At 63.0% G+C, this 13,160-nt stretch overlaps 2 protein-coding genes across 2 annotated transcripts in view; one reads left to right on the forward strand and one right to left on the reverse strand.

Annotated features, from left to right (window-relative positions):
* The window catches only part of INPP5A (inositol polyphosphate-5-phosphatase A), a 170,683-nt gene extending 161,699 nt beyond the window's left edge, over window positions 1-8,984 (forward strand). Inside the window, exons 13-16 of the mRNA XM_069460100.1 lie at window positions 6,140-6,251; window positions 7,447-7,515; window positions 8,308-8,392; window positions 8,477-8,984. Coding sequence (XP_069316201.1) covers window positions 6,140-6,251; window positions 7,447-7,515; window positions 8,308-8,388 — 262 coding nt within the window. The 3' untranslated portion in view covers window positions 8,389-8,392; window positions 8,477-8,984. The remainder of the gene's footprint in view (window positions 1-6,139; window positions 6,252-7,446; window positions 7,516-8,307; window positions 8,393-8,476) is intronic.
* Window positions 8,985-11,465: 2,481 nt separating this feature from the next.
* NKX6-2 (NK6 homeobox 2) lies at window positions 11,466-12,761 on the reverse strand. The gene is made up of 3 exons (XM_069460830.1): window positions 12,163-12,761; window positions 11,923-12,095; window positions 11,466-11,722 (listed from the first exon to the last, which is right to left on the reverse strand). Exons 1-3 carry the CDS (start codon window positions 12,566-12,568, stop codon window positions 11,468-11,470), a joined length of 834 nt encoding a protein of 277 aa, XP_069316931.1. The 5' UTR covers window positions 12,569-12,761; the 3' UTR covers window positions 11,466-11,467.
* Between the last annotated feature and the right edge of the window lie 399 nt (window positions 12,762-13,160).

A 13,160-nucleotide genomic window follows, 5' to 3' on the forward strand; every position in this document is an offset into this window, starting at 1 on the left:
ATGTATGCGTGCGTGGTTGTGTCGCATGTGCACGTGAGTGTGAGTATGCATGTATGCGTGCGTGGTTGTGTCCCTTGTGCACGTGAGTGTGAGTATGCATGTATGCGTGCGTGGTTGTGTCCCTTGTGCACGTGAGTGTGAGTATGCATGTACGCGTGCGTGGTTGTGTCGCATGTGCACGTGAGTGTGAGTATGCATGTACGCGTGAGTGGTTGTGTCCCTTGTGCACGTGAGTGTGAGTATGCATGTATGCGTGCGTGGTTGTGTCCCTTGTGCACGTGAGTGTGAGTATGCATGTATGCGTGCGTGGTTGTGTCCCTTGTGCACGTGAGTGTGAGTATGCATGTATGCGTGCGTGGTTGTGTCGCATGTGCACGTGAGTGTGAATATGCATGTATGCATGTGTGGTTGTGTCCCTTGTGCACGTGAGTGTGAGTATGCATGTACGCATGAGTGGTTGTGTCGCATGTGCACGTGAGTGTAAATATGCATGTATGCGTGTGTGGTTGTGTCCCTTGTGCGCGTGAGTGTGAGTATGCATGTATGCATGAGTGGTTGTGTCGCATGTGCGCGTGAGAGTATGCATGTATGCATGTGTGGTTGTGTTGCATGTGTGCACACATGTACATGTGCACTACTGCATGGGGTGTGTATTTGTGGGACAGTGTGCGTGGGGCGTGTGTGAGTGTGAGCGCTGCATGGATGTGTTTGTGAGTATGCAGGGTGCACCACACAGGTGTGTGGATGCATATGTGCACAAGGTGGGTGTGTGCACGTGTGTTCATGAGAGCACTGTGAATTGCGTGGGTGCATGCATGGGTGCCTGTGCAGGGTTTGTGCATGTAGTATGTGCATTCTGTGCGTGTGCACACATATGAACAGGTGTGTGCAGAGGTGTGCGTGTGAGCACATGTGTATGGAGGTGTGTTTGTGTGCACTCTTTGCACAGGTGCCGGCACAGAGCAGCCGGGCACTGTTGGAAGCAGCTGCAGACTTCAGCCTGCAGAGCCAGTCTGCCCTCCCGCGGCGCAGGGCTGGGAGCCCAAGAGGACACTGCCTGAGGGAGCTTGGGGGCACAGGCTTTGCTGCAGCCCGTGGCGGTGCCGTGGGCTGAGCCTTGAAATAACAGAGCACTTTGGTGTCCAGAGAAGGTTTTCAGATGAGTCCGGGGTAGGCGAGCCTTCCGGAAGGTGGTGGTGGCTGGGGTGTCCTGCTCTGTGCGGCCGCTGGCGTCTCCGAGACAGGTCTGCTGGCGTCGTCCTGTGGGAAGGCAGGTGCCGCTCCGTCGCCCCTTGGGCCTGAGGTTTGACTGCTGGACACGCAGGCCCCCAGAGGCACCTGGCGGACCTGTTGTCCCAGCGCCATGACACCCGGGGCGGTGTGAGTCTGCGGGGCTGCGAGCCGCGTGCCGTGCTGGCCCTGGGGCCGCCGCCCGGCTTCAGGGCGTGGCGGAGTCCAGCTCCCTTCAGCAGATGTGCGTCAGAGCGTGGCCCAAGAACTCTGGGGTCGCCATGCTCGTTCCTGAGGTCACAGAGCCCCTGCCTCGGTTCTGTTCCTGCAGGCGACGCCCACAGGCCATGCCTGGGGCCTCCTGGCCCCCAGCGGAGTGGACGGGGCCGCCCGGGGCACGGCTGTTTGCTGGCACCAGTGCAGACGAGTCAGTGAGAGACACGGGCCGCCTCGGGGACATGGCCCTGCGCTGGGCGGGGCGGATGGCGCACGCGGGCTGCTCTGTGGGAGCAGTCCTGCCCCAGGTGGCCCCTCAGCGTGCGTGGAGGACCCATCACTGACCACAGAGTGTCCCCGGCTGGCGCCCTCAGCCCACACACTTGCTCTTTGTGTGAGGAAAGTGACCTGTGCCTTGAGCTGTCTGCATCCTGGGCGGCCGCTCCGTGCTTCAGGGTTGCCCGTTTTCCACTGAAGTTCTCATTACGCGATGTAGCTCCTGGTGTCTGTGCTCCCCACACTCTGGGCCCTCCTGGTACTTTCCGGAAGGCCGTGAGGACTCCAAGACTGTCAGAGCGTCCTTGCCGCAGCCGGGTGCGGAGGGCCTGTGTCTGTCTTGGCGGCAGTGTCCCGGGCAGGCCGGGCCCGAGCTCTCTTCTCCGGCTGCAGATCCCGGTTTGTGGCCCGGTCTGTGCTTCCGCTCCCGTCAGTGAAGTCAGCACACGGGCCGGCGTGTCAGCACACGGCCGGCGTGTCAGCACACGGCCGGCGTGTCAGCACACGGGCCGGCGTGTCAGCACACGGGCCGGCGTGTCAGCACACGGGCCGGCGTGTCAGCACACGGCCGGCGTGTCAGCACACGGGCCGGCGTGTCAGCACACGGCCGGCGTGTCAGCACACGGCCGGCGTGTCAGCACACAGGCCGGCGTGTCAGCACACGGGCCGGCGTGTCAGCACACGGCCGGTGTGTCCTGCAGCTGCTGCCCAGTCCCTGCCCTGACGTCTCGGCGCAGGGCGCTCCCCCGCAGAGCGGCCCCGGGAGCCTGGGAGCAGCCCTGCGCACGCGTTAGCTCTGACGTGAGGAGATCGCAGCGCAGAGACGGCCGTGCAGCTGCCTTGTCCACCGAAGTGATAGGGCAGCGTCTTCCAGGGCATGAAGCGTTCACTGAACCCCGCGCGGCCAGGGGTCAGTGGGGGCGGTACCTGCTCCGGCCGCCGCGCCTCACGCCCGGCCCCTCCCCGGGACGGCCCCTCCGAAGCCAGAGAACTCCTGCAAGTCACGCACAGCGGAGACCTGGACCTGCCCGCCCGGCACCGGCGACGGAGTCTGTGACCCACCCGCGCGCTCTCTGTTTGCGTGAACTCTTCGTATGTAAAAGATGGCAGCTGTCACGTGTGTTGCGTGTGGTCTTACGTTCAGTAAGAGCAGAGTGCTGTGGACATCCTTAAGTCAGGAAGTGGCTGAACCGTTCTGCTGTGAGGGGAGAAGCCACGTCCCCCACCAGGACTGTCAGTGTCGCTCTGGGGGCGAGTCCGTGGGAGCCGCGGCCCCGTGGGCAGGACCACTTTTCACTCCTCCTGGCTCGAGGACCCCAGGCCTGTTGGTCCTGTGGGTTGTATCTGTTGATCATTGCCATAGATTTTAAAATAGTAATTCATTTTAAAATAGCAATAACAAACTCACTATGTTTTAACATAAATAACATTTTTATGAAAAAATAACTATTTTCCAAACAAAAAATAATGAGCGAGGAGAGCGGCAGTGGCCCCCACTTTCTGTAAGTCGTGTCAGAGTCGGCCTGGCGGGGACGGCCGGGCTCAGCCCCGCGCTGCGGGTGTGGCCCGCCCGGGCGCCTTTGGGAATCGGACTCCCAGACCCACTTGCGGTGTGGGGTCTGAGACCATGGCCGCCAGCCCTTTGCTCGAGGGGCCGGCGTGTGGCCGACGTGCACACCGTGGTGGCAGCGTGCGTGGGTCGCGGGCCGTGCGGGTGTCCCTGCGTCAGCCCCGCCTGGCAGAGGCACGCGGCCAGGCTTGTGCCTCCCGCCCTGCTCAGCTTCGGGGCCAGGGCAGCGCCACCCGCCCAGCCAGACCCCGTGGATCTCAGAGCTGAGCCCGCCAGCGGGGCGGGCGGCCTGGCCACGCGAGCCGTCAGCTGCGCTGCCGACATCCTTCGAGAAAGGGACGCGGTGGCCACACAGGAGGGCGATTGTTCGCGTTATCGCTGCTGCCTTTAATTGTGGCGACGGCACCCAGGCTGGACAGGGCAGACATAGGGCCCCTTGTGCGAGTCCGCACCCTGGCGGGTTTGCTTTCAGATAAGGCTGTGTGCGTGGCGCTCCCGTGTGAATCACCGGCCCGGGCCCTGCTGCCGGTGGGGGGAGGGGAGCAGCCACGGCTCCACACTGGCCTCGCAGGCCTGGTTCTCTCGGGGTGTCGGGCCTCCAGTGGGGAGGCGGGGCCTGCCGTCCTCCCTGGCCCATTCGCCCCTGGGGCCGGGTTTCTCCCGTGTCACCTGTGAACACTCCCCGCCTCCCTCCTGGGTGCAGGGGCGGTTTGAGGAGGTTGCCACACTGGGCGTCCCGACCTTCTCTCTGCTGCTCACCAGAGCCCGGCTGGCCGCCAGACCCTGTCCCTGTGGACAGGGTGGTCACAGCTCCTGCCGTGCTCCACCGAGCGTGGGGAGTGAGAACCTGTTTGCGCACAGACTTGCTCAGCTCACCTTTGTGTGCTGTGCACACGCAGAGCTCAGCACCCCTCAGCCCCGGCGCACCCCCGTAGGGACCCTGTGGGGGTCACGGGGCAGCCTCAGGTGTGGCCCGCAGGCCTGTGGTGGTCACAGCCACGTGGGGTAATTGGGCCTGAAATGGCCGTTTCCAAAAGCAGGTGGATCCAGGCCTGTCCTTCCAAACTGGCATCTCTGCTGCCGCGGACGCCGGTCGCGTGCGCTGGCAGCGTCTCGCTGGGCAGCGTGCCAGCCCTCGAGGGGAGGCAGCGTGGGGCCGGGACTGACTCCAAGCACCTTCCTCTAAGCGGGAACCACGTGGATTTTGTTTGTAACCACGTCTGAGTCTTTAATCTAGTCAAGTAGCATTTGAGGCGGGCCCGGTGTCCGTGGAGGGTCAGTCCCTCTGCAGACGCGCTGGGCGACGGCACGTTCTCCCACCCAGTCCTGTGTGGCCGGTCAGGGCGCAGGGACAGGGTGGGGCCTCGGGGGCTTCCGGGCAGGGCCAGGCCTGGGGAGGGGCCGGCCCCGCAGAGGACAGGAGGCCCCAGAATCCACACCCACAGGAACCAATGACAGGATCTGCCTGAAAAATCAATAACATTCTTTTCCAGCTAAAGCCAACAGGAAAATTTAACAGAGACTAAGATATCATTCACAACAAATGCTATGTGATACTTCAGAATTGATCTAAAGGTACACATTAGACTTCTGCAAGGAAACTCTTTGGACTGTGTTGAAGGCCGTAAGAGGCAGCAGGTCCAGTCTGGGCAAGATCGCAAGACTCTGTCGCTCCAAAAGAAAAAAAGGCAGCTGAGCGTGGCGGCTGCGCCCGTGGCCCAGCCGCTGAGCAGCCGGGCGGGAGGACCACGGGAGCCCGGGAGTCGGGGCTGCAGTAAGCTGTGATTGCGCCACTGCTCTCTCCCCGGGTGACGGAGCGAGACCCTGTCTCTGTGAGTGAACGGATGGAGGGATGAGCAGATACGCCCACTCAGGGGCGCCAGGCTGGACGCAGCTAAGGGCTCTCAGTTAGTTTAAAGTTGAATTCATTTATCATCGTTTCAGTTTAATCCCAAAATGCCCCTTAGGGTTTGCAGCCTTAAACAGGACACTGGGCAGGCCAGGCCCCCGGGAGCAGAGCCCGAGTGTCCCAGACACAGCCAGGTGCTGTGGTCCCCTGCCGCAAGGGACACGGCAAGGCCAGAGGGAGCGGGCCGGGCAGCGTCCCCAGCACGGGTGTGAGTTGCTCAGCTAGGTCGGTCAGCAGGCCTGACCTTCAGGCTGGCGGCACCCGCGTGCCCCTCCCTCCCGGGGCGGGGGGAGCTGGGGCGGCGAGTCCGGACGGTCAGCAGCAGACCCCGGGCTGCAGCCCGAGCACTGGACGCTCCTCTGGAGACAAGAGACCCCGGGCTGCGGCCCAGGCACTGGACGCTCCTCCGGAGACAAGAGCAAGGCGGCGGGGCAGGTGGAGGCGGGGACCCTGCAGGAGGCCGGCCGGTTTGGGGAGGTGTCGGGTGCCGCTGCACACCAAGGTCCCCTGCGTGTGGAGGCACTTCAGCGGGGGCCGGGGTGCAGGGGGACCCGGCGGGGCCAGCACGTCACCAGGACGAGGCAGGGGACGTCGGAGGCTGGCTTTTCCCGCTGTGGGTTCTCATCGTACTTTAGACCACATTGTAAAATAAAAGCTGCAAGAAGCAAACAAACAGCTTACTAGACAATTTCATTCAGTAGCGGCGTGGTTTATTGGAAGATACTGGGCTAGAAGTAAAATTTAGTAAAAATAAGTTTGATATGAAACCTTAAATTGGGACTTTGGCTTTGTATTGTAGAAACTTGTGCCTGAACGTTCTCTCCGAGGGCAGCTCTGGCCGTTCCAAGGCTCCCTGGGGGACGGTCCCCAGGGCCCCCGTGGAGCTCTCGGGCGGCGGTAGCCGCCGGGCCTCTGACCCTCTGCCCCTGTGTCCCCAGCTACCCGTACAGCGAGGACGCCAGCCGGGCCGCGCAGTACATGAACACCCGGTGCCCTGCCTGGTGCGACCGCATCCTCATGTCCCCATCTGCCAAGGAGCTGGTGCTGAGGGTGAGTGTGCGCCAGGGCAGCCACGGGGAGGGGTGGGGTCAGGCCGCCCACCTGGGGGCCCCAGGGCCAGCCCTGGCCTTGTCCTGGCACGAGCTGACCCAAGCACCCCCCGTCCTGGGGCTGCAGCCTGGACGGGCCCCCCAGCCAGCGTCCCAGCCAAGCAGACGGGGCCTCGCGCCTCCGGGGCCTCATCCATCATGACACGCCCTGTCGGCCTCCGTTCTGCCTCCCCAGCCCCAAACACCAGAGGTGGCTCGGGCTGCGGGCGGCTGGCTGCCCGGGCGCCTCGGTGACGAATGTTCAGCAAGGTGTGTGACGCTCTGCCGGCACCCGCGGTAATTTGTTTATCTGTCCAAAGATTATGCAGTTGAAAATTCACAATTTTATGCTGCCTTTGTAAATCACCGCGCTGCGTTTGATGAATGTTTCCCCACGTCCGCGGGGGCGGCGTCGGGCCCCTGAGAGACGGGAGGTGCTCGTGCGTGCAGCGCAGCCTGCGTTTCCTGCTTCCTGGCAGGCAGCCGTGCTGGAAAGCAAATCTGACCTCAAGCTTCCCACCGCTTTAAAGATAATTCAGTTTTAACTTCATGGTCTCAAATGCGCCCACTGTGATAGAGAATCCCAGCCCGTCTGAACTGACTGGTCTCCAGCAGCAAACCCCGCGTGCTGCCCCGGTGCGGGCAGCTGCCAGCAGGGCTGATTAACATGCAGAGCTGCTGGACGTGGCCCGTGGAGCTCTGGGTCCTCTGGACAGAGCTCTGGGCTCGCAGGAGGACCCGTGTCAGTAGGAAGGTGGGAAGTAGGTGGGCTGCTTCCTCAGGGCGGCTGGGAAGGAAGGTAGAGTCGGGCCGACTGCAGAGCACGCAGGGAGGCCCCAGCCTCCCCCTCCCCGGGCCAGGAGCGCCAGAGCCAGGGAGGGGAGAGCCTGCGAGCGGGGCCCCCGTGCCTCCCACCCTGGCCTAGAAGCAGGACCCGTCTCGGCTGGAGTAGCCAGGACCACCAGAACCCTCCGTCCACAGGCTGGCCAGCAGAGCCCCAAGGGGCAGGGGCCGGGCAGGCCATGGGGTTGGTGCCAGGGACTGCCCCCTCCCCGCCTTTCTGGTCCCCAGGAAGCCCCAGGTTCCTGCCGCCACCTCCCGGACGGGACCCCGGTGCCCCCAGCAGCCCACACCACCTCTCTGTTTCCTCTTCCCAGTCGGAGAGCGAGGAGAAGGTTGTCACCTACGACCACATCGGGCCCAACGTCTGCATGGGAGACCACAAGGTGACGTAAGCCTCGCCGCGGCCCAGGGCGGACCAGAGGGCCTCTGCGTCTGACCCTCCGCAGTGGCCACGTTGGTCTGTTTGTATTTAATCTTAATAACATACCAAAGGACAGGTAGGTAGGTAGGTAGAAAAAAGGCAGAAAAGACTATTCACAATAGGATAAAATACATCATTTTACTATTTGAAAAAACAATAGTTTATCTGCAGCTGATTATTTCTGAAGGCGGTTTTTTGCGGGTGCACCTGAGGGATTTGAAGGCCGTCAGCCACGCCGACCGTCCGCGGTGCAGGGGGCGGGGGGAGCGCAGAGTCGCAGACGAGGGCTGGGCCCTGGGGCAGATTGGAGGGGGGCAGTTCCGAAACAGCAGCCCCTGGCCTCACTGAGGGGCTGTGCCAGGTGACAGGTCGCGTCCCGTTTTCAGCCAAATTAAATGAATTCACTTCCTCCACCTTCGAGGCCTCTGAACGCCACCCCCGAGCACATCCACACCCCGGGTGAGGACGTCCCCACTGCAGGGAGGGGGACGGGGCTCTTCCCTGCCCACTGCGCTTGGGGTTGTTTAGCCAGTTCAGGTCAGTCTCACAGTGGCGTCTGGCCGTGACGCGTCCTCACAAACGCAAGGGCTGTCTCTGGCTCGTCACACGGACGTCCCGCCGTCCTGCCCGGCCTCTGCCGCCCGTGAGCACCTCTGGCCGCGGGTCGAGGCCGCCCTCGTGAGACGCGGGGTGCGGGGTCACGGGTGCGGGGCGCGGGGTCCCCGTGCTGACCTCCCCTCTCTCCCCCACGCAGCCCGTGTTCCTGGCCTTCCGCATCGCGCCCGGGGCAGGTAAACCTCATGCACATGTGCGCAAGTGTTGTGTCGTGCAGTGACGTGGTAAATATGACTCCTTCCCTCCACTCCTTGCCGCAGCTTTTCCTGGTGTTTTGTACCTTTGACAAATGACCGGTTTCGTGACAGGGAAGAGGTGCCAGTACCACGAGAGGATCCTCCGCGAGACCTCCCTGTAGCAGCGAACGGAATCGCGGACTCAACAGCTGCATCGGAACCGCCCGAGCGCCGCCTGCTAGAAGGCCGGCCCCACACTTCGCTTCAGCCTCCGGACCGTTCCGGAAAAGCCTCACATACCTCACTGTCTTGTCTGTTCATGTGACATAAGTAGAAACATTGGGTTTTTAAAATTAGTCACAGTCCTGTTGCCAAAACTCTAATAGACAGCAAGAGAATCTGCATCTTAGACTTCACAGTCGTCAGCTTGTGTGATTGTCGGCCGGGGGCTTCTCCGCAGGGAGACCCCGCGAGGCCGGCGCCCCTGCCCGGCGGGTGTGCCCGGGGCTGGGGGCGGGGACGGCGCTCCCTCCGGAAGGCGGAGCGGCCGGGCAGAGTGGGCAGGGGCGCCCGTCCCCCCGACGCCTCCCCTGGCATCTTCTCTGCCACGTCACATGGTTCGGAATCACACTGCAGCTGCTTTCCATTTTTATAAATATAAATATATATAAATATATACTTTTTAAAAATAATTTATAAATCTTACCAAAACTTATGCTAAATATACTTTCCAGTATGAATGCACAAGCGTGTCATATCAGCAGGTAGAAGTGGCGTCTAGGAGTTTGGCTGTGTCTGTCCACACAGACCTCGAGCGTGCCTGGCAGCGCCACCCTGGGGAAAAGCCAACCCTAAAGCACGTCTACACTAGCAGTTTGTTACTCCTATGCCTTTTTCTGTGTAACATTAAGAACTAAATGTGAAGTTTATAGCTAGCCTGGGTGTACCTTTTAAGAATTTTGTAAACCGTTTGTCTTTTGTTACCGTTTCATGGTGCCAAGTATTCTACATTTAAACAGTAATATCATGGGAGAAATAGAAATAGCCTAGTCTGCTTCCGATACAAACTGCTTTTAACATGGGCTGTATATAAAAATATTAAAGAGAAACAAAACTGTACATTTCCTTGGTTGCTCTGCTACAAACAACCTGAGTAATAACCTTGTTGCAAATATTTCTCTCCTAGCACTAAGTACAGCATTAAAAGGTGATTAGAGAGTCTGCTGAGAAACACAAACGTATGTTTATTGATTTTACTTTAGAACACTACAGAGTTTCTGGACTGGGTGAAGGCGTCAGATCGATGTTTGTTTTATAGAAATCACTACCATTGCGGGTGATGTGTCCGCTGGCGGCCGGGCCTACGGCCAGTCGGGCTGTGCGGGGCCGCGGCCCCAGCAGGGCGGGTGGGCTGGTGGCGGCTGGTCATTCTGAGGGCCTTGGAAGTGACCGCTCGGGTTCCTAAGCAATAAAACTGACCGTGGTGAAAACACGCTGTCTCTGCTCTCCTTCCTTCCCCCTCCCTTCTGTCCCCACCGCCGGAAATGCTGAGTCACGGAGGGTCCTCCCTGACCTGCCCTTTGACCTGCCATCAGCCTCCTGCTGGCACAAAACCGCTGCCCTGGGAGGGAGCAAAGGAGGAATCTTTTGGGTTTTTCACAGCAGGGAGGTTAACGCCCAGCAGTTCCCAGTGGGAGTGTGCCGATGGCTGCTGTCCTCGCCGCTGTCCTGGCTGGCAGACGGGTCCCTCTGCTCCTACCTTGAGCTGACGGAGGCTTCACTCACAGAAGTGACACTCCTCCCCTTTTAAATATTACTTCTTTTTAAAGAAAACTGGTCAGCAATTCAAGAGTTTCTCCTTAATGAATGCTACAGCCACGTGACCAAACAAGCAAACAAACAAATTTAAGCCTTTTACATTTCCCTTTAACATTTTCAAAAGTGTATTCCAAGAGAAATCTTAAAATTGCAGTATTGTAATTATTTATATTTAGTTTTTGAAACTAAAATTCAACAGTTACGCCCATTAGGATGCAGCTACCGGGCTTCCCCTCTGCAGAGTGGGGGGTTCTTGGTGACCAGACCGCTCTTGGGCGCAGGGACTCACCTGGCGGGGCGGCCGCGGGGCTGCGGGGACGCTGCGTCCTTGGGCCGCGGGAGCCTGCGGGGACCGGTGCTCAATCCGGGTGACCGTGAGTGCGATGACCGATGACCGAGGTGCCTGCCCGGCCTTGGGCGTCCTCCGGGAAGCCGCGCTGCCCCCCGCGGCGAACGCTGGGGCTCTCGGGGGGCGCTGCCCGTGGAGACCTGCGCGCAGTCCCTCTGGGCAGAACGATTTTAGATTTCTCCCCGCAGTCCCGGTTTGAACTAAATAGTGCTTTCCGCCAGTGAAAACCGTATGGAAACGGTAGCTTCCCCGTGCATAAGCGTTTCAAACCCGATTTCACCCGAAGTGGTTTACTCCGTACCCTGGACACAGCCACCAAGGCACGATAATCCCGTGGAAGCGCCTGGGCCGAGCGGGCGCCAGGCTCGGGCAGAGCGCAGAAAAGGGACGGTCCGCGGGGCGGGGGCGACACGCCGTTTACCCGCCCTTCTGGGACCCCCGTGTGTGTCTGAACCGGCCCAGCTTCGGCGAGTGGCCCGCGCCCGCGGCTCCGCGCCCGCTGCCCTGACGCGGCCGCCGCTCCGGGGATCGCGGGACCCGGGGTCGAGATGCCACCGCGCGCCGCCGCCCGGCCCGACCTGCGCTAGACCCGGGCGCCCCTCGGCCGGAGACCGGACCGGGACCGGGCAGGACCCCCTGCCGCCCTCTCGCGGGGCCGCGCCGCCGGCGTGCCTGGCTCCCGGCTCCATACGCAAGAAACACGCGGCGCAGCCTCGGGAGCCACCGCTCCGACGGGGGCGTGTTAAATAATTTATTGATTATACAAAGTGATTCCGCCAGGGACGCGCGGCCGGAACCCTGCGCCCTGCGCCCGCCGAGGGACGCCGCCGGGGTCCAAGCGCGCCGAGCCCAAGCCGGCCGCGTATAACTTATTCTGCAAAAATATATATACACACCGCAGCCGGCTCTCCCCGCGCGCCGCCCGCCCGTGCCCTGGGTGCTGTCCGGGCCGCGCCTCACAAGGCGTCCCCCGCGCCGCCGCCGCAAGGGCTGACCAGCGCCAAGTTCGAGGGTTTGTGCTTCTTGAGCAGCCGCGTGATCTTCTCGTCGTCCGAGTTGGGGTCCAGGGGCCGGTTGTACTCGTCGTCGTCCTCCGCGTCTGAGCCGCCCACCTTCAGCTTCTCGGCGTCCGAGTCCTGCTTCTTCTTGGCCGACGCCATCTCCGCCGCGTGCCGCTTGCGCCACTTGGTCCGGCGGTTCTGGAACCACACCTGGGGGCGGAGGGGACTGTCAGGCGGCGCCCCGGGGCTCCCGGCCCTTCGGCACCCCCAGGCTCCCCTGCGGTCCGCGCGGGGCCCCGGCTGCGGAGAGAGCGCGGCGCCGGGAGGCGGCCGTTCGCAGGACGCGGGCGCCCGGGCTCTGCTTCCCGCAGCGGAACCCGCGCGAGGACGCCGCGCCCGGCAGCTCTCACCTTGACCTGGCTCTCGGTCATCCCCAGGGAGTAGGCGAGGCGCGCGCGCTCGGGGCCCGCCAGGTACTTGGTCTGCTCGAAAGTCTTCTCCAGCGCGAAGATCTGCTGGCCCGAGAAGGTCGGCCGCGAGTGCTTCTTCTTGCCGTCCTTGTCCAGCCCCGCGCCGGCTTGCGCTGCAAAGGAGGGCGGGTGAGTGCGGCCGCGACCCCGTGCCACCCCGCACCCGCGCGGGCCACTTACCCGGGCCGGCCAGGCGCGGGTCCCTCCAGGGCGAGCCCTGCACCACGCCGGGCCAGAAGATGGGCGGGCGCCCGGGCAGCTCGGCCAGCGGCTTGGGGTAGCCGCGCGCCACGGCGGCCGCGGGCCCGAAGTAGACGCCGGCGGACGAGGCGAGCCCGTTGAGGCGGGGCAGGCCGCCCAGGAGGCCGCCCCCCGCCGCGCCCACGGGCCGCCCCAGGATGTCGCTGATGCCGTGCGGGGTGCCGAGCGGCAGTTGCGCGCCCAGGCCGCCCAGCGCGGGCGCCTTGAAGCCGGCGGGGCCCTGCAGCGCGTAGGGGAACAGCGACGTCTTCATCTCGGCCATGTTGTGCAGTGCGGCCAGCGGCGCACTGCCCAGCACGAACGCGCCCGGGCGGTTAGCGTCCATGGGCGCCACCGCCGCCGGCCCGGGCGCCCATCCGGGCCCCGCCGCCTGCGCCCGCCGGCCGGGAAGTGCGCGCGCGGCCCGGCGTCGATGCAGGGGCGCGGGGCGCGGGGCGCGGGAGCCGACGGCCGGGCGGCGGCTGCGGCGCGCGCTGGGTGGCGGCCGGGAGGCGGCGGCGGCTCCGGGCGGTCGGAGCGGCGCGCGCGGGCCGGGCGCGCAGATAACCGGGGGGCCCCTGCGCGGCGCGCGCGCTGATTGGCTGCCGGCGCCGCGGCCCGGCCATTGGCCAGCGCCCCCGCCCGCGCGCGCCCCCGCCGCCGCGCACTCCATGAAGGGCCCATTAGCGCGGCAGGTGCCTCCCGGGCCGTAAATTTGCCCCCTGATTTATCTCCCCGGGGACGAAATAAATCCCCTGGATGGGAGTTTAGTTAGGCAAAGGTTTTAATGGGAAATCAGGAAAAAATACGGGAACATATTTTATCTCCAGAAAGAATGCAGATTTGAGAGTGCAGCCGGCGCGCTCAGTGCGCCCCGTTCCAGGACGAGCCCCGCGCGGGCGGAGCCAGCACTCGGCCGCGCCGTCGGGGACCACGGC

The sequence above is a fragment of the Eulemur rufifrons genome, chromosome 28, assembly GCF_041146395.1.
Source record: "Eulemur rufifrons isolate Redbay chromosome 28, OSU_ERuf_1, whole genome shotgun sequence".
NCBI classification, from domain to species: Eukaryota; Metazoa; Chordata; class Mammalia; order Primates; family Lemuridae; genus Eulemur; species Eulemur rufifrons.